The following is a 24,850-nucleotide window of genomic DNA, read 5'->3' on the forward strand; positions in this document are numbered from 1 at the left end:
GAATGCTTGGTAGTCTGGCCCTTCTGGAATCGTTTGACATGAGGCGAACCCTCTTTTATACATTGTTGACAAGTGGACCTCGGTGTGGAGGTCTGTGCCTGATAGCCGGGATATGTGGAGGGCTCGAGCACTGTGATGTGGAGGGACGAGCTCAGCAATAACGACGCGGATCAACTCAATGTGGAGGAATAGTCGAACAGTACTGTCAAGATAAATCATCTGTATTTGACAGACCGCAAGCTCTTCGCGTCGAAGCTAGGGTAACCCGGAAGCTGAGAAGACGTGATGCCGCACGACAACTCGTCTGCTGGTCCCAGTAAGGTATTGCCAGCCAGCTTATCTCACTTCGTAATCTTCAACCCAACTATCAAGCCTGACATACCCCGGACCGACAACAAAGATGAGGATGATGATATCAAGGAAGCTGCTCAGATCCTCTTCTACACGTCTAGAGAAGCTGGGGGCGTCAGTAGAGATAAGATGCTGAGGCAGGTAGGTCTCGCAAAGGGTCTGATGGGTTTCGCAAAGTGAGTCATAACACCATACCCTTCGCGTCACAACGGCGTGTTCGGCTGGCTTGTCCCTGTCATTATCGCTGATCATCAGCGGATTAGCATGCTCATTGATAGCTCTGACAAGTACACATCGATACATGGAAATAGAAGCAGGATGATCGTATATACACCTGAGCCGGATTTCTTCATATATGTCGTGAGTTCATGAATCGTGAACGGCAGTGCAGTCTCGCTAAGATATGCTTAGTGTATCACCCTGTCCCATTTGGACAATGAGAGGAGCGATCCCATCTCCGGATCTCAAGGAACATCTGACGAGATGCTCGTTGATGGACTGGCTAGAGGTTACGAAGACTTCCGGGTAAGTGCATCGATGCAATTCCCCTCACCTTGCTTGACTTAAGTCGCGCAGAATACCCTTCGCCTTGATTACTTCACTGACTGCTCCATACTGCCTTCATAGCTATTACACGGTCCGCTCAGTAGCCATGAGACACCGTCAAAGTCCACATCGAATACCCTCGACAAATACTTCACCCGCTTCGCATTCCAGTTCGAATCCACACACCTCTCTTCACCATCCATTTCAGACTGGATAGGGAGTTATCCTAGTTGCTCCCGTCCTAAATCCATCTTTAGTGAATACGAGTTTTCCATTGAAGGGTCGTTACTTCTCGTATCTCCAGAAGGACCTTTACATCATGACGATCAGCTGGACGACCCGTCGTTGCTTCGTTTCCTGCACAATCTAGTGAAGGCTACCATTCCGCCGCCCGCGATACCGCCGATACTTGTGAAAGAAGATAGACAGTCCTTAGGTTTCGGCTTGAATCTTGGCCTGGGGCGCAAGTCTCAAGCTGCTAGAAAAGGGAGCTGGACGACTTTAGGGGGATGGGTACCCAAATTACGAAGACCCTCGACACCATCTCGCCCATCAACTCCAACGGTGGCAGCCAAGGCGGAAGAAGGCGTCAAAAGACCTGAGGATGAAAGTAAAGCGAAATGGGGTCTCGGATTGGGAGGTATTGGAGATGCTGTGGGGAATGTCGGAACCGTTTTCGGCTTGGGAAAATCCACCAGCGCGACAATCGCAAAGGGAACTGATGTCGAGACTGTGCCTTCAACCGCGACTAAGAGCGATGTGTCCGCGCACGATCAAGCCAAATCGTTGGAACAACCTTCCGGGGAAAGTACACCTCATCATGTGGAACAGAGCAAAATTGCTGTGGCCGAGCTGGAGGCAGCTGTCAAGCCCGACGAAGATCTCGAATGGGAGAGCCGCAATCTTTGGATCAGAGCGGATGGCGGTGGTGATGTATACGAAAAGCGAAGAGTTTCTTGGATAACTGTACGTGTAACATGTAGTCACTAGGCTATGTCGGCCATACTGATTTTGTTTATAGCGCGATAATATTCTGATCGCTATCATCTCGCCCCAGGACGCTTTTGCTCCTTACAATCTACCGTCATCTAAAGCCACTCTTGAGCTGTTCAAGAGGCTTGTCATCGATATATCTAGCGAAGCCAAAATGACCGGCGCGAACAGCTGCATAGCTGTGATAGGGAAAGATCGGGTCACTCAGGGAGAATTCGACACGATAGCGGATCAATCGCTGATCCAGCTTAGATCGACTTTGTGCAGGTGAGTTCTCATTTCTCGTCACTATATGCATTCATTCATTCGGCGAGCTGAATTGATGGGACGTAGTAGCCCCCCAATACACGAGCTCTTCGCCAAATCTACCTCATCTCGATTTTTAGTCGCGAAGAAGCATGATCGACAGGAGATGTACATGCAAGTTGGCGCGGACGATGCCAGCTTGACTGATGCGGACTGTGAGTACGCTTTAATGTCTTCATCGTCGTTGTCACCTGCTGACCTCCCCGTGATAGATGCTGTGCGGTCGTTTCTCAGAGCTCATGCGCCAGCGGGGGCAGCGTAGATAGCGCTTCAAGGTGTTCATTGTCCTCCGAGCGTTGTATAGATCATGTTGTATGCAATGTATCATGTTCATGCAGTTTCCAAGACGACACCCTAGCGTTGCTTATGCTTCCTGTCCAAATCCTCCCCCTTATAGTAGAGCAGGGGGAGGAAATGCGATGCTGAACGTGAGCATTTGGTGGGCAGATCGAATCCGTTGGAAACGAATTCGAGATGACGATCACTCGTCATCGTTGCCGCGTTTCGATTCAACTATGGCAATCTGCCATTGTTCCTATGACCCCATGCTGCTATATCCATGGACCATGGTACTGGCAGTCGTCGAACCTGCGACACCCTCTCGATCGGTGCTCGAAGCATTCATCAGCCGGCACCAGTATTTACTCGAGCTTGAACGAAAAGCAGAGGAAGAACAAACTCGATTACTGAATTCGAAATGTTCCCCCAAATTACTAGAGCAGAGGGGTCTCGCATTGGGCGGTCTGGGATGTAGTAATATCAGTGTCGGTCTAGGTGGGAAGAGGTGAGCTCGGTCAGACTTCCTTCATTAATGATGATTTAAGGTCACGCTGACGACAACCCACTTCCTAGTCTGATAGAACTAAATCGGCCATCGGCATATCATACATCCCCCTTACTCCCTCCGCATACTTTCCGGAGTGGAGATCCAGTCCGTATAGACGCACATGTCTCTTCGTCCTCCTCAACAACAAGCAAGGCCAAAGGAAAAAAGAAAGAAGGTGCGGAAGATGGAAATGCGGTTGAAGGGATAGTGTACAAGGTCTCTCAGGAGAAAGTGGTGGTTGCTGTTGACGAGAAGAAGGAGATTGATTTGCCTGAAAGATTGAGGTTGTACGTATCATTCAGTACCCTACCTCATCACAATGCGAGCTCACTATGCTAATCTTTTCGACAACGGTAGACTCAAACTGGCGAATATAGTGACTTTTGATCGGATGGACAAAACCCTGCTGCATTTGAAACGAATTATTCTGCCTGACGAAGGATCTTCGACGCCAAATATCTCCAACTTTCCCCTGATAAACTCCTTACTGGGCCTGCAGGTACCTTCTTGGTCGAAAGATATCCTTCCGCCTATCAGGCCGTCGCAAGACGGCTCGAAAGAGGGTATCAAATGGTTTGATGAGAAATTGAACGATTCGCAAAAAGAAGCCATCGAATTTTGCTTGAAAGCTGAGAATGTAGCTTGTATACATGGACCCCCAGGAGTGAGTATCGTACATTCTCTATGCCCATCTTCATAATTTGCCTTAGACTATGTCATTCATCGTATACTGATACAGCTGAATGTGGATTTCAGACTGGTAAAACACACGCCCTCATCGAATTGATCTTCCAGTTCCTCTGCCGTCCCGCAAATTCTTCCACTTCTCAACCACCACGAATCCTCATCACGACCCCATCAAATTTGGCGCTAGATAATCTTTTACTCCGCTTATATGCTTTGTCGCTCCTCCCGCCGTACTCCGATCTTCTACCTCCCGGAACCATTCTGAGATTAGGTCATCCTACAAGAGTGCATAAAGATCTGGTGAGAGAAACGCTAGACTACAGAGCAGCCAATGGGGACGAAGGTGAACTGCTCAAAGATGTAGGAAGCGAGTTACAAGGTCATCTGGGCGATCTAGGCAAGAAGAGAGGCGAGAAGGGTAGTGTCAAAGGGAAAGAGAGGGGCAAGAAGTGGGAAGAAGTCAGGGAATTGCGAAAAGAGTGGGTACTCGCATACTCAGCCAGATTTTCCTCCTTTGGCTTATGCTCATGGTACGCGACCACAATAGGTATCGTCAGAGAGAAGGCAAAGTCGTCACTTCTGTCGTATCTCGAGCCCAAGTTGTTCTGGCGACATGTCATAGTGCAGGATCCCGGCAACTCAACAACATGATATTTGACGTAGCCATAGTGGACGAAGCTACTCAAGCGGTAGAAGCTGTCTGCTGGGTACCGATTCTCAAAGCTAAGAAGCTGATCTTGGCCGGTGATCCACAACAAGTATGTCCGTTCCGAGTCTCTCACAGCCATTGGGTGAAGCTGATACCAGAACGCAGCTACCACCGACCATAATGAGCAGAGATGACAAATCTTTGAAGCCTGTTGATGGGCTGTCCGAAGAGCTGAACGGAATCAACGTCAAATCACGTACGACACTCAAACCGCCAAAGACACTCGAGACCACTCTCTTCGAACGGCTAGAATCGCTATATGGGGACGGTATAAAACGGGTATTGCAAATTCAATACAGGATGAACAGACTCATAGCTTCTTTCCCTTCGGAAACGCTCTACGCTTCCGCCCTGATATCCGACTCAAGCGTAGCTGATCGAACACTCCTTGATCTGCCCGCGATCAAGGATTCAGGAATAGGCGGCACGGAAGAAGGGAAGGATGTGCTGGATCCTGTAGTTGTTTTCTTTGATACGGCGGGGTGCGAGTTCTACGAGAGGACTGAAGGAGACGATGAGTCAGCTGGAGCAAGCTCGAAGAGGGAAAAAGGTAATTTGGGAGAGGGATCGAAGAGCAATGAGAACGAAGCTGTTGTGGTGGCTAAGTGGGCTCGAAGATTAGTAAGCTCACTGATCAATCACCCGATCCGTATTCTCACATCATCTATCGAAAGGCTCGGCTGACTGGCTGCGCCGCACTCAGATCGACCTAGGAGTCGACCCAGCTAACATTGGAATTGTTACGCCGTACCAGGCTCAAGTATCATTGATATCCAGTATGCTGCATGAGGAATATCCCGATATGACCATTGGGAGTGTCGATGGTCTGCAAGGTCAGGAAAGAGAGGTGAATCACGCGCCCTCCCTTCACATAGCGCAGCGCGGCTTGGTGAGCTGATTCAGGGATCGGACTAGGCTATCATCCTCTCGCTGGTGAGGTCAAATCCGACTGGAGAAGTGGGATTCTTGGGTGAATATAGAAGACTGAATGTAGCTATGACCAGGGCGAAGAGACAGCTGGTGAGTCTATGTTCGCTCGAAATGGCCGACAAATTGACGAATGACTCATCCATGGGGTGGTATAGTGCGTCGTTGGAGACTCGTCGACTGTAGGCAAGGGCAGTAAATATCTGAAGAAATGGATGGAATGGTTGGAGAATGAAGCTGATGTGAGGTATGCTGGGGACGAAGCGATGTGAGGTAACATCTGCTGTAATAACAATGATCTACCCTGCATATGAATGATACCGCAATCCCAACTGGTTCACGGATACTGGACAGGCTTCGCACCCGCTTCTACCAATTCTTTTATCCTCATCTCGACGAAATGCAGTCGATCTTGTCCCCAGAATATCTCACCGTTGACAACGTAATTGGGCGTTCCGAATATACCTTTATGAATCAGGAAAAGATCCGAGAGGATAACAGTACCGTCAGCATTACCCGAAATGAGTCTCCGGAGATGCAAGCGTTGAAAATCGCAGAAGGATGGTAAATTGCTCACCCAATTCAACAGCTTCCTCATGATTCCTCTTCCACTCCTTCACACCCTCATCCTCTTCATCCCCTCTACAATCTACCACGCATTCACTTATGGTCTCCTCGTCAGACCCTATTTCCCGAGCTATCTGTTGAAGGGTCTCGATTTTGGAATGATCGCCTTGTTCCGTTATCCATATACATCTTTGGATCTCATAACTAAATTTCAACGCTTCCGGTGAACCGACACCGAATTTACGCTGGATTCGAATTATAGCTTGGCCTGCAATCTCGATAGTCCCTGCCGGCTGCGGATAGTATTTCGGAAAAGCTTTCATCGTCATCCCAAGGAACTTGGAGGTGCGGTATAGGTCTAAGGCGTGGTAGGCTTGTCTTGCCGGATGACGTGTTTTCAGCTATTCTTTTCACCAACGACATCAGCGATCGTTGCCCTTAGGGACTCAACGTGTAAGGACGTGTAAGTTGCAATGGACACGTACACGTATTCCACCATTCTCTTCTACTACCACTATAGGCTTGAGATGTATCTTGATGCCATATTTTGATGCGATCCGCTCAGCTTCGGGAGCACCTAACAAGGCCCATGGCGAGGAGACGCCGTAGTATATCTCAAAGCGGATTGGATCGCTCAGAGCAGGTGGCTTAGAGAGATATCGATGCTCGGACATAATATTCCAGGCTCAGCGGTGGACGCTTTATTGGGAGTGAATATATGTTCATGAAATTGATGCTCCAGTCCTTCTTCTAATCATGCATATGCTATACGAATACCATTCGATTATCTAGCCTTAACGCTGATGGCGACATCCATCACATTTCGGGATGTTCGATAAGATAGCATCCCGGCAAGCCTATTCAATACAATCAACACCAATTTCAGCCACGCGAGCCTGGTGATCAACTGGACGAAGTGATGTCGCGCAAGCCTAAATTTGCCTCATCAACAAACCGCGTCTCAGAGCCATCCGTAATGTTGTTGATGTTCGTAGCTATATCTGCCTTTTAAAACCGTATCGAGTCCTGCACAAAACTAAAAGCATCGCATTTTTGACAACATGGCCCACCTGCGTGACACACATGCTGTCGTCGTCCACTGCGATACCGACTACCTACGCGCCGTGCACGGCATACAAGAGCTCTTCAATCGACCTTCAGCTGTGAGTTTTGTGCCATGTACACGTGCCTGTGATCTTGCTTATCAGCGAGACTAGACTCTCCGAGCATGTTATGCCGTCCCTTCAGCATCGTCTTCGAAGCTAGAGGAGCCTAATGGCGATGTCGCGATGGATGGAGAAGCCACTGCTACCCCGGCACCAGCAGCCGAAGTGATATCCAGGTCAGGTTGGCTAATCGGAGAAGACCTGTCAAATGCTCAGAAGGAAGACACATTCGAGCAGAAGTACGAGCTGCGGTGGCCTTTCAGATCGAACAAGCTGGTGGATGATTGGGAGGGACGCGAGTACATGTTGTAAGTCTTATAGAACTAACTTGATAGTCCACGATAACCTCAATTCTTACCAACTTTGTCCGTCTTCAGAACACACCTCTACTCGCTATTAGGCCTGACCGTCTCGTCGAATTCTTATCCGCTGTTACTTATACCACCTCCCACACCTACTTTAACCTTATCACACCAAGCATCATACACGCAACTAGCGTTCGAAAACCTCAACACACCAGTGTTCTCCTTACTGCCCTCCCCCATAGCCTCTCTATATGCACTAGGCGCGACAAGCGGAATTATCGTTCATGTCGGCTCGACAGAAACGACAGTCTTCGTGATCACAGACTCGGTTGTACGATGGGAATGCTCGACAACGGTTGAAGTGGGAGAATCGGACTGCCGTGCTTTCCTAGAAAAGTTGTTGGAGGAGGATGAATTGCTAGATACCGAATTGAAGGCTGCTCTGGGTAAAGAAGACATATCGGTGGAGGAGAAGAGCAAATTGATCAGAGAAGTGTCCGAGGTCGTGTGGAATGAATGTACGGGGGATGATTTGGAAGTTCCATTATTGAAGGGAGGTAATAAAGTTGTGACATCTGGAGCAGGAACAGGGGTAGTGGGAGCGGAGAAGGAGGATGATTCGTTTGACGTCGCGAAGAAGTGAGCTTTTGTCTTTTGACTAGATCAACGCGTCTTGTGGTATGTCCCAAAGACTTTCTCAAGCTGATGTTGTATGATCATATGATCAGATTGGTGGGGGACAATGCTCCTCCAGCACCGAACCACTCGCACAAATCGAAAAAACAACAAGCCGCCATAGCCGCTGCTGCTGCCAAAACGGCTCAAGCCGCCGCGGATGCAGCAGCTGCAGCAGCGGCGGCACCTCAGCCGATAGACGCTATCGTCATCAACATCCCTTCGTTGCCGGGCAAAGAGATACAGCTGGGTCCGGTCAGACACAGGTTGTGCGAAACGTTACTTTTTGGCAAGGAACCAGGGGGAGATACGGTTTGGGAAGGCGTAGGAAGAGCTCTCGAGAATGCTTCGTTGAGTCTAGGGGAGAAGCTAAGCCTGTGGGACGGTGTTGGCGTGGTTGGTGAGATAGCAAGGATCAAATGTGAGTGTCGAGTGCATCTGTCGATTGAGTGATTCGATGCAGGATCCAAAGGAAAGTGAAGGAAAGTTGACCGATTGATCGCTTTTTGGGGGGTCGAATAGCTTTCTCACCGGCATTGATAACGTACCTGTCGCCATACCTACTATCGTCGGCCGACTTGACATCAGATTGTCAACCGTCAAAAATCAGATTGTTAACGATACCCGAGTATTTTGCCAACTTCAAGAACTCTACAACGGAACTGGCACCCTTCCTTGGAGGGTCCTTGGTGGGCAAAGTCGCGTTCTTAGATTCGCAAGGAAAGCATAGCATTACCAAGGTAGATTATAATCTGAAAGGACCAGCAGCGATATACGATGTTTCGATAGAAGGGCAATAGGTATGCATACCCCTCGAGCGCTCATGGTGGGACTCGTTCGAGACTATGACTCAAAGCAGGCTTACCAAATCGTTCAAGGGCAGCGGGAAGTGTCAATCATATCTCCTTTGTCCGCTCAACAAACATCTTGCATTTCAAAGCTTCGCTCATACTTCTACTTGCCTTCTGCCCTTTTCCCTTCCCTTGAGCAGATACACTCGCTCCATTTTACTTGCGCTCGGATCTCTGCTCTGCCTCCTTTTCAAATCGTCTCATTACAGTTCATTCGTCTTCTTCCTTGTCCTTAACCATCATCGCCCCATGACGTCAGGTCCTTGGTGCTTCGTCACGACAAAGGTGCTAGCTTGGTCTGGGCTCTGAATGAACAGCGATATCGCTTAACGGGGATGCAGGAAGCCCTCGGAAAGGGCATAAAAGCATGATGGGGCATCATCTCCCACCTTCAAAGCCAACATATTTTCCCACATACGTCCGGCATTCCACACGAAGACTCGCAGCCACACATAGACCCATGAAAGATGACTGCTAGCAGTGCACCCGGCGACTACGAGAGCCAGCTCGAGGACCAGCTCGCTAGAATGAAAGTCCATTCTACCCAACTCAGCGAGGCGACGTTCGCCTACAGACGTCCCTTACCAGATTCGGCAATTGCCCAAGACGATCCCGGGCGCTTTACTTACTGATCCTCATCCCCTTCCCCAGCTCACAAAGCATTGCATCGACAGCATCATCCAAGGTCAAGCCACAGACCTTGTGAGCTGTACCCTCAAACCGAGCGATCCTGAAGGACATCGTACCGAGATCAGCATCAATGGGGATTATCTCACCTTTCTGGAATCTCGGTTCACCCCAAGCGAAAGTCACGGTACGCCTGGAACGCAGATGGAGCAAGAGGTAGTCAGACGTTTCAAGGATAATATGTTTAATTCTGTCAATCAAACCTTCAGCCAGACTGTTAGCGCGTTCACCTTGGGCAAAGCGGCTGATTGTATATCTCGAGCTCTCAACTCCATGATCATAGGATATCCTGGCTTCTTGGAATCGATGGAGAAAGCGAGCTCCGACTGGGCTGCCACTAAAACACAGACTGTGGAATCGATTGTACCGCTGGAGAAAAGATACAAATTCGGTAAATTGCACGGAGCGTCTTCGATGGGCTTCCCTAATAATTGGGAAAGATTCAATCCTACCCAAGGAGGCTTCGATGCACCCAGTATCCACGAAGTCGATCGGAAGATTTCACCAGCATACCTCGATAAGCGGATCAAAAATCTTTCTGAGCAAGTCAAAAATGCCAGATCGAGAGCTAAGGCAAGAAAAGTCAGTGGAGAATACCCTAATACCGACCATAACGCTCAGATCGTGGCTAGTTGGACAGACGATGAGAGATCTACGACTCAACAAAGAGTCGAGAAAATGAAATGCCTTTTCACGGAGCTGCAGAAGAAAGCAATTGAAAACACAGTGCGAGAAAACAGTCACCTTTCTTCGGCGAAGTATCATACTCAGGCAGATCTAATGCCAGTCTTCCGACTTCCCTCAAATGAGGTCGACACGAGAGTCGGACCGCATCCCAGTGACAGGTCGCTCGGACGCGAAATCCCGCCCGAGTCAATTATAAGCGTAGGCTTCTATCGATCGGACAAACAGCTAGATGTGCCTTCAAGTCTAGCTCATTTCAAAGATTCGCTCAAGCTCGAGTCGCTCGAAGACAAGTTGACAGAGACTGATGGATATAATCTTAGAGACAAGCTTCCAGATCGCTGGGCTACCGGAAGTTCTGCCTCCTGATGGGATGGGTGCGACACGCCAAAGTCTCTCACTTGCGCTTCAGTGATCACGCGTGATGCTCTTTTGATACGTCACTTGCTTATCTCTTCTTACTTTCTTGAGACACTTAATTACCACTTTTACGTTGTGAGAGAATCCCTCATGGCTAAGGTCTAACGCAATGTCAAACACCCAACATATGTGGACCTAGACCCTCATTTCTGGAGAACATAATGCATTTATCTCATCGATGAGATATCTGCCGCATGAAGTGTGTTCTGGCACCGAGGTCCGTTGCATTGGTGAGTCATGAATAACTGCAAACCTCACTGGCTGCATTGACCAAGCTATACTTTCCCCGATACTATAAATGCCCCAGTCAGCATCACAGTAGTCTGTGGAAATGCTGAATTGGAACGATAGCCTATGTGTTAAATAAGGAAAATTGCCACAAAATGCGCCGGCGTTTTACTACACTATTTCCTTATGCATGCACGAAACTTTTTAGCTTGTATAGTAGATACATATAGGTAGTTTCTTATCCAGTAGTTAGTTCTCTTCTATACATGCATCAAGTGATTGAAAAGAAAGCTCGGAAACGTTAACACTATGCCTGTCTCCCTTTCTAGCCGAGAAGCGGTGATCGCCGTCTTGCGTATTTGTTTATCGTTTCAAATTTAGACTTAGACCGGCATTCACGAATGACGTCCTGCTGCTGTTTTATCTGATAGTCTGCCAATCAAGGTCACCACCATCCCTCCTATTCGCGACAGCAAGCTAGAACCGGGCGAGAAAATCACCTACATGTCGGAGTTCAAGGCCGTGCGGAAGTACGCCGCCCAGCACGATCTGTTTAACCGTTTGCATTCCATCTCAGCGGACGAGCAATTTGTCAGAGATGTCTCGCAAAATTGGTTTAATCGCAGATTCGAGGTAGTCCGTGAGTGATATCTCACCCATCGTCAAGATGGCCATCAAGTAGGGATGAAGAGACTTGACATGGCTCTACACCTAAAACCAACCTTCGGCCGTTCATTCCTCCTGTTAGATGACCATAGGCCTGACTGACCGGTGTAGCTAATCAGCGATGTGGGAATTGGTATTGCGATCCATCAGTAAGACCCAATCGAGCTTGCACTGAGAGTGTCAACATGCTCATGATTGTTTTGATTGTGTCGCAGACTAGCTCAAATGCGTATGCATACTTCAAGTCGACTGACGGACATATGACAGTGAGCTCTACGATGACGCGCCTTGACATCCTCTGATGTGATCGTAGCAATGGGATTTCAATCTCAGAAGATCAAATCTGAGCTTGGCTAAATATGCAGAAGACCACGGGGGGTGAGCTTCCTCAGGCTTGATCGTCTTTATGACCGTGTAGATGTGTGCTGACCATGACATCAGATTGATCTTGGTCGATTCTACCAGGAGGGGGAAAAGGATGCCTGATGGTCTGTCCAAAACAGTCCCAATATGGTGAGCCTGCACACCACTGCCGTTCGATGCGAGGCTCCCACTGATGCTTTGTACTGTATGCAGGTGTTGCGTTATCAATCTGGCGTTGGAACTGCGGCGAGATCTTTCGGTGGACGACGATTGGGACACAGAGCTTTATTTACCGCCTAAAGCAGTCTCCCCGTCTGAAAAGGCTCAAATCGAAGAGAGGTTAGACGTCTGGGCCGAGACCCTCGAAGTCAGTCCCTCTCATGCATTATTCAGCTGAGCACTTAGGTCAAACCTGATCCCTCATATGAGCACAGAAATCTTCCTTACCCCTTCCACAACTCACGAAACCGCTTCGACCCTTCTTCATACACCCTTCTACCTCAACTCCACCTATAATACCCGATGATCCACCGTATACACCCATCATCTGTCTATCAGCTTCGCGCTGGGCCAACAATCTCGAGTCCGATGACATGCCGTCTGTGACCAGACTGAATGAGAGCGGTGTGACAGTGCGTTTTGATTATGTGGCTGGAGCGGGAGACGATGACGAGCTTTGGGCAAGGGTGAGTGTATCTACAATCTTTTCTCTCTGCAGGATTCACCCTCTTTGACTCAGCATACTGACATGAGTCTTGTCTCATCAGGGTTTGACACCTGCCGTCTTCCATGCAAATAAAGCGCACCTCCTGCGGGCCGAGCGAGATGACCTGGTATCGATAGTAGACGAGTTGATCATGGCATCCTCACTGGCCAAACTCTCGACCTCTTCAACGCCGTCCGGGTTTTCAAGCCAATATCTCGAAGGTGTACCTGGACCTTCGTCTCGTATAGCAGTCAATCTCGGACAGCCAATATCACCTTCTGGATGGAGCTATGATGGGCAAGCCTATCGTACTCTACGCATAGTCGAGTACGAAAAATATCCGAAAGACTTGCCTAGATTACTCAAGGTACCGGGCAACGTCTCCGAAGATATGATATTAGTCGTTGCAAACTCGAAAACTGAAGGAAAGGCTTACGAGCAGTCGATACGAGAAATAGTGACTTTTATTCAGGACAACACTACACCAGTGCTATTGGTGGCCGGACATCAGGACGACGTTGACAAGCTCCGCGAATATGCGATCTCGAAAGTGAACGGTGGGGACACGGCGCCAAAAAGACTCAATGATCCTCCTCAACCCTCGGTCGAGGGGCGTAAATTGATCTTACCAATCCTGCTAGCTCTGATATGTTCTACGGCAAATCTGGAAGATACAGATATTGCGTCGGCAGATGTGACCGATAGGACTGGTCTCGACAAAAGCGACATAGCGGCGAAACTGCACAGTCTGGTCTCACAATGGCCGGACGGAAATCCACCCAGATCAGCGTTGAAAAGAGTGAACGAGTTCTTGATGAGCGATGGAAGGAAGAATGGCTGAGGTGTTGAACTACGATATCTTGAAGCATAGTTACGAATACAATTCCCGATGCTATGCATAACGGACCATGACGAAAATCCAAGGAAAAAAGGCTTTCCGCAAGTGTCAGTGGACTACCTCACCATTACCAAGGTAAGATATCACCATAAGGCGAGGCATTCGGAGCATTGATCGTCTTTCCAACCAAATGATCTCTTTCACCTTCAACTACACTTCGTATGAATTGCCCAGCAAATTTCGGATCACCCGCGCCGATCTTCTTGAGATGCTCGATATTTCCTCCAAGATTGGTGGCTGTCAAACCGGGGTTTACTGTCCATACTTTGACGTTATCGTTCTTCAGCCATCTGTACCAATCTCGCATCAACATGTTCAATCCCACTTTGACGCTTTTATACGCAGGGTATTCTCTGCTAAAATCCTTGGGCCAGCCTGCGGGCGGGACAGCATTGAAAGGGACTTTGTCGTTCTCGCTCTGTGCGATGGAAGATAATCCGCTAGTCAGGAAAATCAATCTGGCATTGTCGCTCTTGACTAGGAGCGGGGCGAACTGAGTGGTGAGGAGGTGTGAACCTGTCACATTCAGGTCCCATGTCTTGTTGAACATCTCTCGAGGAGTCAACCCAATTTTGGAGGTCTGCTGATCGAAGTTGGCGCCTACACCGTTGGGAAATCAGCATCTAATCTATCTGTAGCTGATTGTGCTGCTTCCTTGTGCGGAATGACCAACTACTTACCAGCATTATTGATCAACACATCCAGCGTTTCAGTCTCGCTTTTGATCTTGGTGTACAGATCGGCGATCGATCGATCATCTTCGATATCGATGATGACGGGCACTTGTTGGCATTTGGAATCAGGTATTTGTTCTTTCAAAGTTCGGATGGCTTCGTTGGCTTTTTCAGCTGATCTGGCCCCGAGGAAGATCTTGTATGTCTGACTGGATTGCAGAAGGGCAAGGGCCGTTTGATAGCCTATACCGCCGTTGGCACCTGTGATGAGGACGGTGGTGGCTGAGCGCGACATTGTGCTTATGAAATTCGCGAAACAAGTCGATGTGCAATTTGATGGTGGGGAAGATAAGAACGGTATCCACAAGTGGTTGAGGTCGGTCTTCGATTCTGGGCTGGGAAGGCAAATCGATCAGCGCTACCAACCTGCTCGACGAGAGTCAAGTCAATTTATACCGCTTCCAACCTCATTGTATTTGCATCGTGTTGTGTCATCTTGAGAGAAGAGGGCTCGGTGGACGTCTGAAGTGGAGGTTGTTTGCGCATGCCGAGGCCGAGGCACCTCCTTCCTGTTCTTTGGTCGATCCCCTTAGCGCTATGCATCAGAACAGCTAGGGAGCTACTCCTAAACCGAGCTTCGGGCATGTGGTTGGTTCTCACGCAGAAGCTTGTCTCGGGTTTCCTCCTCTAGCATATCACCCGTAGAACAATGTGAAGACCAATTTATTGGAGAGATCTTAGCTGCCCCGGGCGACCATTTTAGCAGTTCTCCCAGTGACCCCGAAAGATCTGCTGGTGGACAGTTTGACCCGCGGTCCAATATGATAAATCCACTCGACTTGCTGTCCGCATTTTCGTCATGATGAGTACCAAGACCAAAGTCGAGAAGGGGCGAGGAGGAGAAGACTGATTGCTGACGTGCTTGACCTCTGCACTCGTAACGAGACTATCGCCAACCACAATGTATGAGCACATGCATACTTCAAATTGATACACATGTCAGTTGCCCACACTTGTTGTAAAGCGATACTGCGCCGATCAAAGCTCGCGATCAAGCGCCTCTCGATGATTTGCTCCTGGCAAGGAGGAAGAAATTGTATCACCAAGGGACGAGCGAGCCAAAATAATCACCATCCGGAGCAATCATCTTCCCCACATCTTCATCACTCTTCCCCTCAATCACATCCCGAATGAGCAGGGCGGGAACATGCGGATCACCAGCATTGATCGATTTTAGAAGCTCCGGATTATTACCCAGGTTAGTCTGGACCAATCCAGGATTGATAGCCCAAGTCTTGACGCCGTCATTCTTCAGCGTCTTAGGCCAGTCCCGCATGATCATCATCAATGCTAATTTCGTCGATTTGTAAGCCCAGAAATCTTGTTTGTAGCTCTGTTTCGGCCATCCAGAGGGAGGAGACTGGTTGAAGTACAGAGAAGGGTTCTGGGATATTACTAAGCTCGCCATGCTTGTTCCCAGGAAAAGCAGTTTGGGGTCTCGAGACTGGACGAGTAAAGGCGCAAAGGTGTCCGTGACGATGTGAGCTCCTGTTACGTTCACATCGAATGACTTGGAGAAGATCTGTCGAGTGGTAAGTCCTTCTGATTGACCTTGATGATCGATCAATATACCTACAGAGCATGGAAACAGATGATACTGAGCTCAGCGAACCTTCTTCTCTCTGTATCTTGTTAACATGAGAACGCGCCGACGACCCTAGCTGTGCACTTACCGGCGTTGTTGATCAGTACATCCAGTCTTCCGGAGGATTCTTTCACATAGTCGAACGCCTGACTAATTGAATGGTCGTCTGCTACGTCAAGGACCAATGATATCAGATCTGACTGGGTGCCCCCAACTGCATTCTCCGTTTGCAATTGCTTGATTGCCTCAGTAGCTTTGTCTTGAGATCTTGCTCCAACATAGATTTGATACGTCTCTTTAGCGGACCTGAAAAGTGCTAGAGCAGTCTGATAGCCCACTCCGCTGTTGGCTCCTGTGATGAGCACGACGACTGGATTTGCCATATTTGAGGTGTTTCCGAGGATGATGGGGAGAGAAAACACGCGCCTCAACTGGGTAACTAAACTTTTTGAGGAGATATGGCTTGTAAAGGGGATGCCATGTACGTCTCCTCCTCCTCCTCCTCCTCCTCCTCATCATCATCATCATATATACATATATGCCTAATCCTCGATTCAGCGATTAACAGTCATGTAATGGTCTTAGTCATCCCAATAATGCTTTCGACTGACCCGAAGTGGAGGAGCAGGGGAGTCAGGTATCTTTACAGATATCCGCCCGTCGGTCATCCTGCTTGATGTAACGCGCTTAGTCAGTGTCATCGTGTCACTTACTTCGAGGCATCTGTTATGTCTTGAGCTGCAACAACAATGCCTTGGATTTATAAATTGATCAAGATCAAGTACTGTGACTCTCACCATATGAAGTCACACAGAATATGTAGAAAAGGCTAGAATCGGATCATAGGATATGGCAGGTCGGCAATGGAATGTAAACGCTTTACCAGTCTCAAACGGAATATTATCGTAGGGAGATGAATTTGCATCTGCGAGTCTATGCATAGGCTGCAGGAGAACTGCCTAAATCTTGTGATACTCCTACTCTTCCTCATCTTCCTCGTCTTCACCTTCACTAACTTCGATCCCTTGATCTTTCATCTTCTTCTTATCCGCCTTTCTCTTCGCCGTCAACTCATCAAGCAAGACCAACAGATCTTCATGCTCTTTACTTTCTTCTTCCCTCTTTTGCTTCTCATCTTCAAGCGCCTTTTCCAGGTCTTTGACTTTACTGTCCAATTCCGCAGCTCGTTTCTTAGCTTGTTTGCCTGATCCTCCTTGTCCTTGTGCTCCCTCACTTGCTCCGGCCGTAGATTCAGCAGCTTTGATCTTGGCCTCTAATTCTTCAATCTTCTTTTCCGCTTCTTTACTCTTTTCCTCTAATTCCTTCGTTTTGGTGTCGGAAACCCCAATCTTCTCCTCGGAGACTTTCAATTTCTCCAGTAGCTCCTTCTGCTCCTTAGAGGCCTTCTCAGCTTCGTCCAACTTGGCCTTGACGTCTGCTAAGTCCTTCTTCAATTCCTCGACTTCTTTGGCCTTTTCCTCCAGCGCTTTCTTGTCCTCTTCTGATGAGCCGGACTCGGCAGCAGAGGTCGTCGGAGCGGCTTTAGCTTTCTCCTCCAGATCCTTGACTTTCGCTTCGAGATCTTTGAACTTGGTCTCCCGCGATTTCGAGCTCGCCTTGGCTAAGCTTAATTCACTGGAAGCCTTTTCGTGAGTCTCCTTGAGAGACGTCAATTCGGCCGATACCTTCTCTAGCTCGGACTTGGTCGATTCAGCTGAAGATGCCACGTCTTTTAGAGACTCAAATTCGGTCTTGAGCGTCGTCAACTGTTCTTCCAGTATAGATCGAGCGTTGGTGGTCTCTTGTAATTGGGTTGATAAGGTTGCTATTTGCGACGAGAGGGAATCGACCTCATTGACCAGCGTATCTTTTTCTTGCTTGTTCTCCTTTGTCAATGCCTCCAACTTTGATTGCAATTGCACTACTTCATCTGTCTGAGCCTTGAGCTTTTGTCGAAGCGACATAATGATAGCGGCGGTCTCTCCATCGTCGACAGCTAAGTGATCACTGAGATCAGCTTGATACCCATGCGTCCCCAACAACAAGACCAATTGATACGCACGTCCAGATCCTCTGACTGCATCGGGATCAATAGCGATTGATCGTTGGATTGTGTCTAAACGAAAAACATAAGCAACTTATTTGGCTAGTGTCCTTCAACGGCGTAAGATGTACTCACAGTAATGATTCTTCCAGAAGTCGACAAATGCCCAATCAAACCATAATTCTAAGCCTTCGTCGACCTCATCTGCATCACCCTCCGCCGTAGCAGCAGCAATGGCGTCGGCTCCTTCGGTGTCGAACGCATCGAGCTGCACAGCTCTGAATCGCGGATCTTCCCTCAGTCTAGCCATTCGAGAGACGAATTGATCTGGACCAATCCTTGAATGCAGAATTGGATGCAGAGTGGCTCTAAGTACGGAATATCAGCTTGTTTTGAGGATGTAGATGATGTCCTGACTCACCGAGTGATCTCCCCTGGTTCTCGGTTGAATTCATAACATACCCCCAGCAAGAACGCGCTCAAACCTTGGACTAGCGGATCTATACCTGTGGCTTGTGTGATTGGTTGGATGAGCTATGGAGCCACATCAGCTGAGCCTTGCAAAGTTTCGTTTGGACGCTTTTTCGCAGCGGACGTACCACTTGAAGGTTGGCACTTTCGCTCAAGAACTCCTTGACTGTCTTTGGACTATCCCATAACCAGGTACAAAGCAGCACAAGGTAGCCGACCATGACTCTAGTCCAATCCTCTTCTTCTGGTAGACCCCCTGTGACACCTTCTCTAGCTGCCCTATTGACACATTCTGTCTGTTCTCTCGAAGCCATCATCAGATTGCCCACGACAAGTTGGACCAGAGAGACTTTGTCCTCGTCATCTGCAATTGCGCTATCTCCGGTATCCCCAGACGGGATCGTTATGTCCCGAGCGAGTTTCTTGGCATGTTCGGAATTGCGAATCAGGTGCGACAGGAGTAAACAGGAGAAAAGGGGCCTGTATGGGTCGAATGGCTCGTTAAGATGTTGTGGGAGATCGAGTAAGCCTGACAGGATGAGCGAACCGGCTGATTGAGGCTGGTCAGGGAAGTCGGCATTGGGGTTCTCGGACGGAGGAGTCGTCATGGATGATAATATGCCGATTCGAGCATCATCGTTTCCGGATACATATGCCTATAAAAGCATTAACAGTTGTCCGACCTCTTAAAGGGACTGATGACTCACCTCGAACATGTTCACTCCGGCTGCTCGACCTCTGAGACCCCTGCCCCCAGCGCTGGAGTCGCCTTCGATGACCGCAGTGACGAGAGCCACGGCAGTCGGCTTGTTAGGGATTCGAACGAAACCGCCATTGGGATGTTCCTCGTCGGCATGTACAGCGACTAGGGGGGATATTAAGAGGCTTGACAGAAGATCTTGGTTGGCAGTCGATGATAGGAGAATCGGGGTAAGAGTATTGAGAGCCTGAGATTTGATACCATTTGGAGCATTTGATGCAAGCGATAATTCGACGAGACTTCGCGTCACGCCTCCCGTCACCATGGCGGTCTGATCGACGTCAATTGTCTTCTATGAGCTAGACGGAGGAATGAGATCGACCAAACTCACTTGATTGCCTCCTCCTGGACCACCGACAAGCATCCTTATCAGACCTAGTACCAGACCGGTGTTGTATATCTTCTGCTCTGGCCAATATTGTAAAGCGAATTCGTCTGGAGTCGGCACGTCCGCTGGGAGTGGAGAGGGAAATCCAATAATTCGTGGTATAGAAGGAATAAGTGATAATTCTCGGAAGTAGTTCTGCGTATGTCGTGTTAGTACTAGAAGGCTTGGGAGAACACCAGAAGATACGTACCTGGTTGGAGACGTTGAATCTGAGTAAACAACCGATAACAGTCAAAGCATCTTGAACGACGATTCCTCCTTCTACTCCACCTTCGCTATCTATAATTTGAAACAATCTCTCAAATGCCCCAGAGAAAGCTACGATCTTCTGCAGATCGGCATTACCATTCAACATCCCTGGTAAGAGCAGCAATGCTTCATTCCGCAACATCTCGCTTGCTCCACCCCTCAGTTGCGCTTGACCCGCTTGGGGCTGACTTCCTGGCGGGGGCGCCGGATCTAATACCGAGAGTATGCCGTCGACACCGGGTGGCGGAGCGGACATGATATATGACTGAGCAATTGTTGGGCGAGAGGCTAGCAGTTGCGATAGATATTGAAGGGAGTAGAATCTTGGGTAGAATGACGGAGAGTTCGATAGGAGTGCAAGAAGCGAATGCAGGGGTTTCGGTTGCTGCAGAAGTCAATCGTTAGTCACGTACTTTGCGTTGGCGATGATAGTGGCTCACTTCGAGAAACATATCGGTGAACTTCAGACCCAGATCATCCTTTGCGGGCTAAACATTTCCTGTAAGCTTGTCGAGTCCCGGTTCCGAAAGTATAAGACATACCTTCTCGGCAGTTTCACATAGCTGCATCAGCGTTTCTAGAGCAGCTTTGGCAATTTCCGTGTCATAGGGCGCATCGTGTTCCAAGACGGCTATGAGCGGCGTCAGAGCTACGGCGCCGACATCCTTTTCGTGGACCAGATGTCAGTTTGATAGAATATGATTTGAGTTAGCAGAACTGACCTCTTTCCAATCTCGACTGAGGCCCTTCAAGCCAAGTACAGCAGTCCGCCTATCTTCGACCGCTGCACTGGTATTGATCCTGTCCACCAGCTTCTCGATCGTCTCGGTTGCTGTCTGCGGCGCGCCCAGATCACCTCGAAGTTGGTTATATGCTGAACTCAGCCGCGTCGAGAACATGGAAGTGAACTGTTGGGTTGACATGATGTTCGCCTCTGAGTGTTTTGGGCTGGATGAAGCGGAGAGTCTGGAGAACACTGCGAGCAAAGATGGACTCTGTGAATGATTTGTCAAGCTGAGCTTTCTATGCCTCGACCTGGAGGTATTGTCAACATACATGCATGTGCAAGCGAAGCGCTTGTCGACGTGCAGCTAGCCAAGAAGCGAGCGATTCGTTGCTGATCACCTCCACGTGGATCGACACCTCAACGCGTCGTACTTTGCCACATGATCCTCACGCAATATCACCGCAATCCCGAACAAGGCGCGATTCAAGCTTAACAGGGTTGTGCTCTGGTAGTCTTCCAGATTCACTTGCGCACTACTCTGCCGTACATATTCATGAGAGGGCGGGGATGCGGTCGTGCTCGCTCGAAAAGAAGCATACGGGGTTCTTGCGAAACCCATTAGAAGCCACACCTTGTCCTCGGGTAAATTCAGGCACACACCCGACCATTCGAAGCTGCGTTTCAGAATGTCTTGATTTTGCCAACCAGATGCTATTGTTCGTCGATCTTTTCAAGAGCTTCTTTTTGTTTTTTCTCCTTTACATGGTTTCATCGCCGTTCTCGCCTCATCTCATGATCTTTTACCATCGTCTGACCGACCTGATCATCTCATGTCGAACAGCTCAGGGTATACAACCAAAACCCCAGCCATGTTCTGACCCTTTTGTCATCGCTAAAAGCTTACTCAGTCCGCTTGCTGTACTTACTCTCCCGCTATCCTTGTCCCCTTTCCCAGATTCCGCAATCTCTGCTTTAGCTTCAAACATGAAGAGAATGGACATGGTCCGCTCGGAAAAATCGGTATTGTACTGGAAACGGATTGATCGACGCTTTGAGCCTAAATTCAAAGGTGACAATAAGAAGCTTCTTACTGATGAGACAACCTAGTGAGATGACCTATCGTTTCTTTGTGTGTTTAGTCGTGTTCGTCGTGCGCTCCAACAAAACTAAGAGGGCTCGCGAAAGCTGTTAGCATCATCTGAAACTAATTCGCCAAAAGGGAATATCGTATATAAAGTTGACGAGACATTTCTCATCCCAATTTAACCTTCCCGTCTATCTTTCACTTTTCTTATTCCCATAAACTCACAGTATCGCCACCTAATACGTTCAGTATCCACTTACTGACCACTTGACTCCCAGACACTGTCCTCATATCATAACGCCAAGTAGGTCGATAAGCGAAATCGATAGGTACAGCGAATCCTCTAAACTATCTTTGCGCCACCGATCCTCCGTCAGCCTTATACATCGAAAAGGCGCGTCCTGCTTGTGTGTCCACCTACACCTACACCTCACACTAGACCGTCACGCAGCATCATCAGGATGACTACTCTATCGCGCAATCCATCAACTTACACCAACTCTTCCTTCCTCAACAACGTCTATCTCGATCCGAAATGCTCTATACCTGAATCGCCGACACTCTCCCTTGACTCATCTTCGCCTTTCAATTCTGATATGACCACTTCCACTTCTGAACGAACGGAGCTTTCGAGAATCGTCAGTAACGACGAAAGCGGCGAGTACGAAGATCTAGAGGATTCCCAAGTCTGCCTCCGGAGAAGTCAATACGCTCCCTTATCTGCGGTGGGCGGCGGCACCAAGCCATTGAGAGTCAAGAAGAAGAAGGGTGTAACTGCTGTCAAAGTCGGTCATAGCTCCAGTGAGTCAGAAATTCTTGTATCTCTTTTTCCTGAACACCAGATTAGGCCAAAGATACCACCAAGCTGATTACCATATACTCACCCAATAGAAGCCAGAAAGCGAAGGTCCACTCTATCTTTCCCTCATTCTCCTTCACCGAGGGAATCGTATTCTCCTCGAACCCACCATACCGGCGTGCTCAGCGCTAATAGCGGCCCCAAACGGAACATGTCGACCACATCGAACCAGTCCAGTATCTCGAGGACACACGCAAATATATCGAGGTTATTCCTCTCTTTACCCAACATCAGCTCACCATCACCAACGGGTGAACATACCAGCTTTGCCAGCAACGAGACCATGAGGCGGGAGAGGATCTTCTCAGACTCGTCTCTGCATCTGGGATTGGGCAAATTCGAGGCATACGATCCGATGGTCAAACCCGGTCCTTCCCCACCGATCTCACCTCAACCATCTCCTATCAAACGCTCCTTCGTCTCGCCCTCTACACCAGAAAGGAAGATGGTAGTGGACGAGTATCGCAAGAAGGCATTACCGAATCCACCTTCGCCCCTCACCCCCTCGCGAGCACCACGGAAAGCAGCGGCCCTCCTTGGTGCCGCGACAATTAACCAGAAATCAACATCTCACGGAGGCGGTAAAAGTAAAGTACACGGACTGAATACGAAACATTTCCGCCCATTGCCCAATTCGACATTAACTGAGATCGAACGATTCTTCGGGGATTTGCCTAAGAAAGCATCGAAGACTCCACCTGGATTGAAACAAAGGTCGAGCCCGAGAACACAGGCCGATGCTAATGCGCCGTCACAAGTGGTGACAGCGGAGAGAGGAGTTGGAGATAGAAACGTAGGTGGCGGTGAGACTGTCAAACATCAAGCAGAGGACGGCTCGATGTGGCTAGACGTCGAGGAAGAACAGGAATTCGCTTGGCTATTATCTGAGATATTCGCTCTGCATCCTCAACCCCTCCCTGATTTAGCTCGCATCAGGTCACATGGGTCCACTTCGGAGCCAGAAGACAGATGGGAGATGGAAACTTTCACGTCCATCCTATCTCTGCCTAAGCCTAAAACAACCAAGACTGCCACTCCCAAATCGTCGAACGCTAAAGGGGTGAGAAATGGGAAAGATAATTCCTTTTCGGATTTGGAAACTCCCAGACCCCTCACCCTCAGAGGATCGCCAAAGCACGACTTCGAAGCCAGTCCGTGGAGTATCAAGCGTTCAGGAGAGAATGCGAAGCCTAAACATCAACGATCTGTATCAAACCCAATCTCACCAACTATCGACAAAATCTCCATCTCCCCGCCAATGCCCACCCTCATTCCTCCGCCACGGGTCAGCTCAAAACCAAATACCCATGCCAATGCCAATGCCAATGTCGGATTATCCTCTTCTGTCCCTTCGTCAACTACCAAATACATCGCCTCAGCCTCAGAGAACGAATCGACCTCAGCTTTGGAATCAGGATTCTCCTCCGATTCCTCTTGCTCCGAGAACGAGAAGCACCCGTCGCCATCTGGGAAGAACAAGAAGACCAAGACTCGTCCGCCGCCCCTAACGTTGAAACGCATCAAACCTTCTGGCAAATTACCTATTCTGACAGCTACCTCTCCTCAGCATGGTGTCAGCCAATCTCGGTCTCAGCCTCAGTCTCGAGAAGGACCAAGTATCGCCAGAGATCCTCCTCGACCAATCATCGCTCAATCTCCCCAACACCACCGATCGAGATCGAAAGCAACGGTTCACGTCTCCGATAAGTACGATGCGCCTGATACACCATTCGTCAAACCTCGAAGTGCACCTAGGCCCAATTCGAAACCTACTACAGTCGGAAGAAGTATCCCTCCTGTTCCGCCTCTGCCGAAAGCTATCCCTATCTGTAATCCTTCTTCCATCCCGCTTCCCGTGTCCCGTGAAAGGCAAAGGGAAGAACCGATGAGTTTCTTCGAACCTATCACACCTACTCAGCCTGTCTCCCAGTCCAGGATGGGCCTCTCGAAGAAGGCTACGGAGGGCGTGGGCAGGGAGAGGGAGAAGAAGAGTTGGTTGAAAAGAGTAGTCAAGAGCGTCAAAGCGTAAAATGAGGTGTGCGGTACAGTATAGTTAGTTCAGTCAAAGCGAAAGTACAAAACGAATAGAGGGATAAATACGTGGTTCGACGGTAAGACAAGGTGCAGGTCAACTGATCTTCAATGGACAAGCATAAACATAAATCACGAGTACACTATAATATAATATTTGACCTTGATTTCAGTTCATGTATCTCATTGAATTCTGTTTCAGCTTGAATCGGAAATGCAATTTAATATAAGGCAGCATCATCTAATCACTCAATCCTACCACTTGACCGGAAAAGTCTAAACGTTTAACATACAGTGGATTCACCCATGCACCATGCAAAGATACATCATAATCGTACAACACACAAGCTTCTGAAT

At 48.8% G+C, this 24,850-nt stretch overlaps 10 protein-coding genes across 10 annotated transcripts; 6 read left to right on the plus strand and 4 right to left on the minus strand.

Annotated features, from left to right (window-relative positions):
• Window positions 1–285: 285 nt before the first annotated feature.
• Window positions 286–2,458, plus strand: I303_104480 (uncharacterized protein; the record flags this gene model as incomplete). The annotated part of the gene is made up of 7 exons (XM_065968968.1): window positions 286–527; window positions 615–711; window positions 763–876; window positions 979–1,863; window positions 1,919–2,157; window positions 2,224–2,351; window positions 2,409–2,458. The coding sequence occupies 7 exons, from the start codon at window positions 286–288 to the stop codon at window positions 2,456–2,458; spliced, it is 1,755 nt and encodes a 584-aa protein (XP_065825040.1).
• A 304-nt stretch (window positions 2,459–2,762) lies between these two features.
• Window positions 2,763–5,617, plus strand: I303_104481 (uncharacterized protein; the record flags this gene model as incomplete). The annotated part of the gene is made up of 9 exons (XM_018407840.1): window positions 2,763–2,980; window positions 3,049–3,309; window positions 3,380–3,686; window positions 3,779–4,188; window positions 4,257–4,467; window positions 4,524–5,039; window positions 5,122–5,265; window positions 5,334–5,438; window positions 5,504–5,617. 9 exons carry the CDS (start codon window positions 2,763–2,765, stop codon window positions 5,615–5,617), a joined length of 2,286 nt encoding a protein of 761 aa, XP_018263051.1.
• Window positions 5,618–5,682: 65 nt separating this feature from the next.
• On the minus strand, window positions 5,683–6,586 carry I303_104482 (uncharacterized protein; the record flags this gene model as incomplete). The annotated part of the gene is made up of 3 exons (XM_018407839.1): window positions 5,683–5,810; window positions 5,923–6,313; window positions 6,398–6,586. 3 exons carry the CDS (start codon window positions 6,584–6,586, stop codon window positions 5,683–5,685), a joined length of 708 nt encoding a protein of 235 aa, XP_018263050.1.
• A 387-nt stretch (window positions 6,587–6,973) lies between these two features.
• On the plus strand, window positions 6,974–8,858 carry I303_104483 (uncharacterized protein; the record flags this gene model as incomplete). The annotated part of the gene is made up of 5 exons (XM_018407838.1): window positions 6,974–7,075; window positions 7,130–7,386; window positions 7,456–8,022; window positions 8,112–8,479; window positions 8,581–8,858. 5 exons carry the CDS (start codon window positions 6,974–6,976, stop codon window positions 8,856–8,858), a joined length of 1,572 nt encoding a protein of 523 aa, XP_018263049.1.
• Window positions 8,859–9,376: 518 nt separating this feature from the next.
• On the plus strand, window positions 9,377–10,649 carry I303_104484 (uncharacterized protein; the record flags this gene model as incomplete). The annotated part of the gene is made up of 2 exons (XM_018407837.1): window positions 9,377–9,471; window positions 9,584–10,649. 2 exons carry the CDS (start codon window positions 9,377–9,379, stop codon window positions 10,647–10,649), a joined length of 1,161 nt encoding a protein of 386 aa, XP_018263048.1.
• Window positions 10,650–11,432: 783 nt separating this feature from the next.
• I303_104485 (uncharacterized protein) lies at window positions 11,433–13,504 on the plus strand (the record flags this gene model as incomplete). Its single annotated transcript, XM_018407836.2, has 8 exons — window positions 11,433–11,568; window positions 11,706–11,743; window positions 11,810–11,860; window positions 11,908–11,972; window positions 12,036–12,107; window positions 12,171–12,324; window positions 12,392–12,643; window positions 12,725–13,504. The coding sequence occupies 8 exons, from the start codon at window positions 11,433–11,435 to the stop codon at window positions 13,502–13,504; spliced, it is 1,548 nt and encodes a 515-aa protein (XP_018263047.2).
• A 124-nt stretch (window positions 13,505–13,628) lies between these two features.
• I303_104486 (uncharacterized protein) lies at window positions 13,629–14,530 on the minus strand (the record flags this gene model as incomplete). The annotated part of the gene is made up of 2 exons (XM_018407835.1): window positions 13,629–14,161; window positions 14,242–14,530. 2 exons carry the CDS (start codon window positions 14,528–14,530, stop codon window positions 13,629–13,631), a joined length of 822 nt encoding a protein of 273 aa, XP_018263046.1.
• An 804-nt stretch (window positions 14,531–15,334) lies between these two features.
• I303_104487 (uncharacterized protein) lies at window positions 15,335–16,263 on the minus strand (the record flags this gene model as incomplete). The annotated part of the gene is made up of 2 exons (XM_018407834.1): window positions 15,335–15,867; window positions 15,969–16,263. The coding sequence occupies 2 exons, from the start codon at window positions 16,261–16,263 to the stop codon at window positions 15,335–15,337; spliced, it is 828 nt and encodes a 275-aa protein (XP_018263045.1).
• Window positions 16,264–16,857: 594 nt separating this feature from the next.
• Window positions 16,858–20,715, minus strand: I303_104488 (uncharacterized protein; the record flags this gene model as incomplete). Its single annotated transcript, XM_018407833.1, has 11 exons — window positions 16,858–17,876; window positions 17,943–17,996; window positions 18,060–18,292; window positions 18,346–18,458; window positions 18,524–19,051; window positions 19,103–19,426; window positions 19,487–19,678; window positions 19,734–20,177; window positions 20,233–20,280; window positions 20,335–20,457; window positions 20,515–20,715. The coding sequence occupies 11 exons, from the start codon at window positions 20,713–20,715 to the stop codon at window positions 16,858–16,860; spliced, it is 3,279 nt and encodes a 1,092-aa protein (XP_018263044.1).
• A 1,349-nt stretch (window positions 20,716–22,064) lies between these two features.
• On the plus strand, window positions 22,065–24,491 carry I303_104489 (uncharacterized protein; the record flags this gene model as incomplete). The annotated part of the gene is made up of 2 exons (XM_018407832.1): window positions 22,065–22,404; window positions 22,495–24,491. The coding sequence occupies 2 exons, from the start codon at window positions 22,065–22,067 to the stop codon at window positions 24,489–24,491; spliced, it is 2,337 nt and encodes a 778-aa protein (XP_018263043.1).
• Window positions 24,492–24,850: the final 359 nt, after the last annotated feature.

The sequence above is a fragment of the Kwoniella dejecticola genome, chromosome 5, assembly GCF_000512565.2.
Source record: "Kwoniella dejecticola CBS 10117 chromosome 5, complete sequence".
NCBI classification, from domain to species: Eukaryota; Fungi; Basidiomycota; class Tremellomycetes; order Tremellales; family Cryptococcaceae; genus Kwoniella; species Kwoniella dejecticola.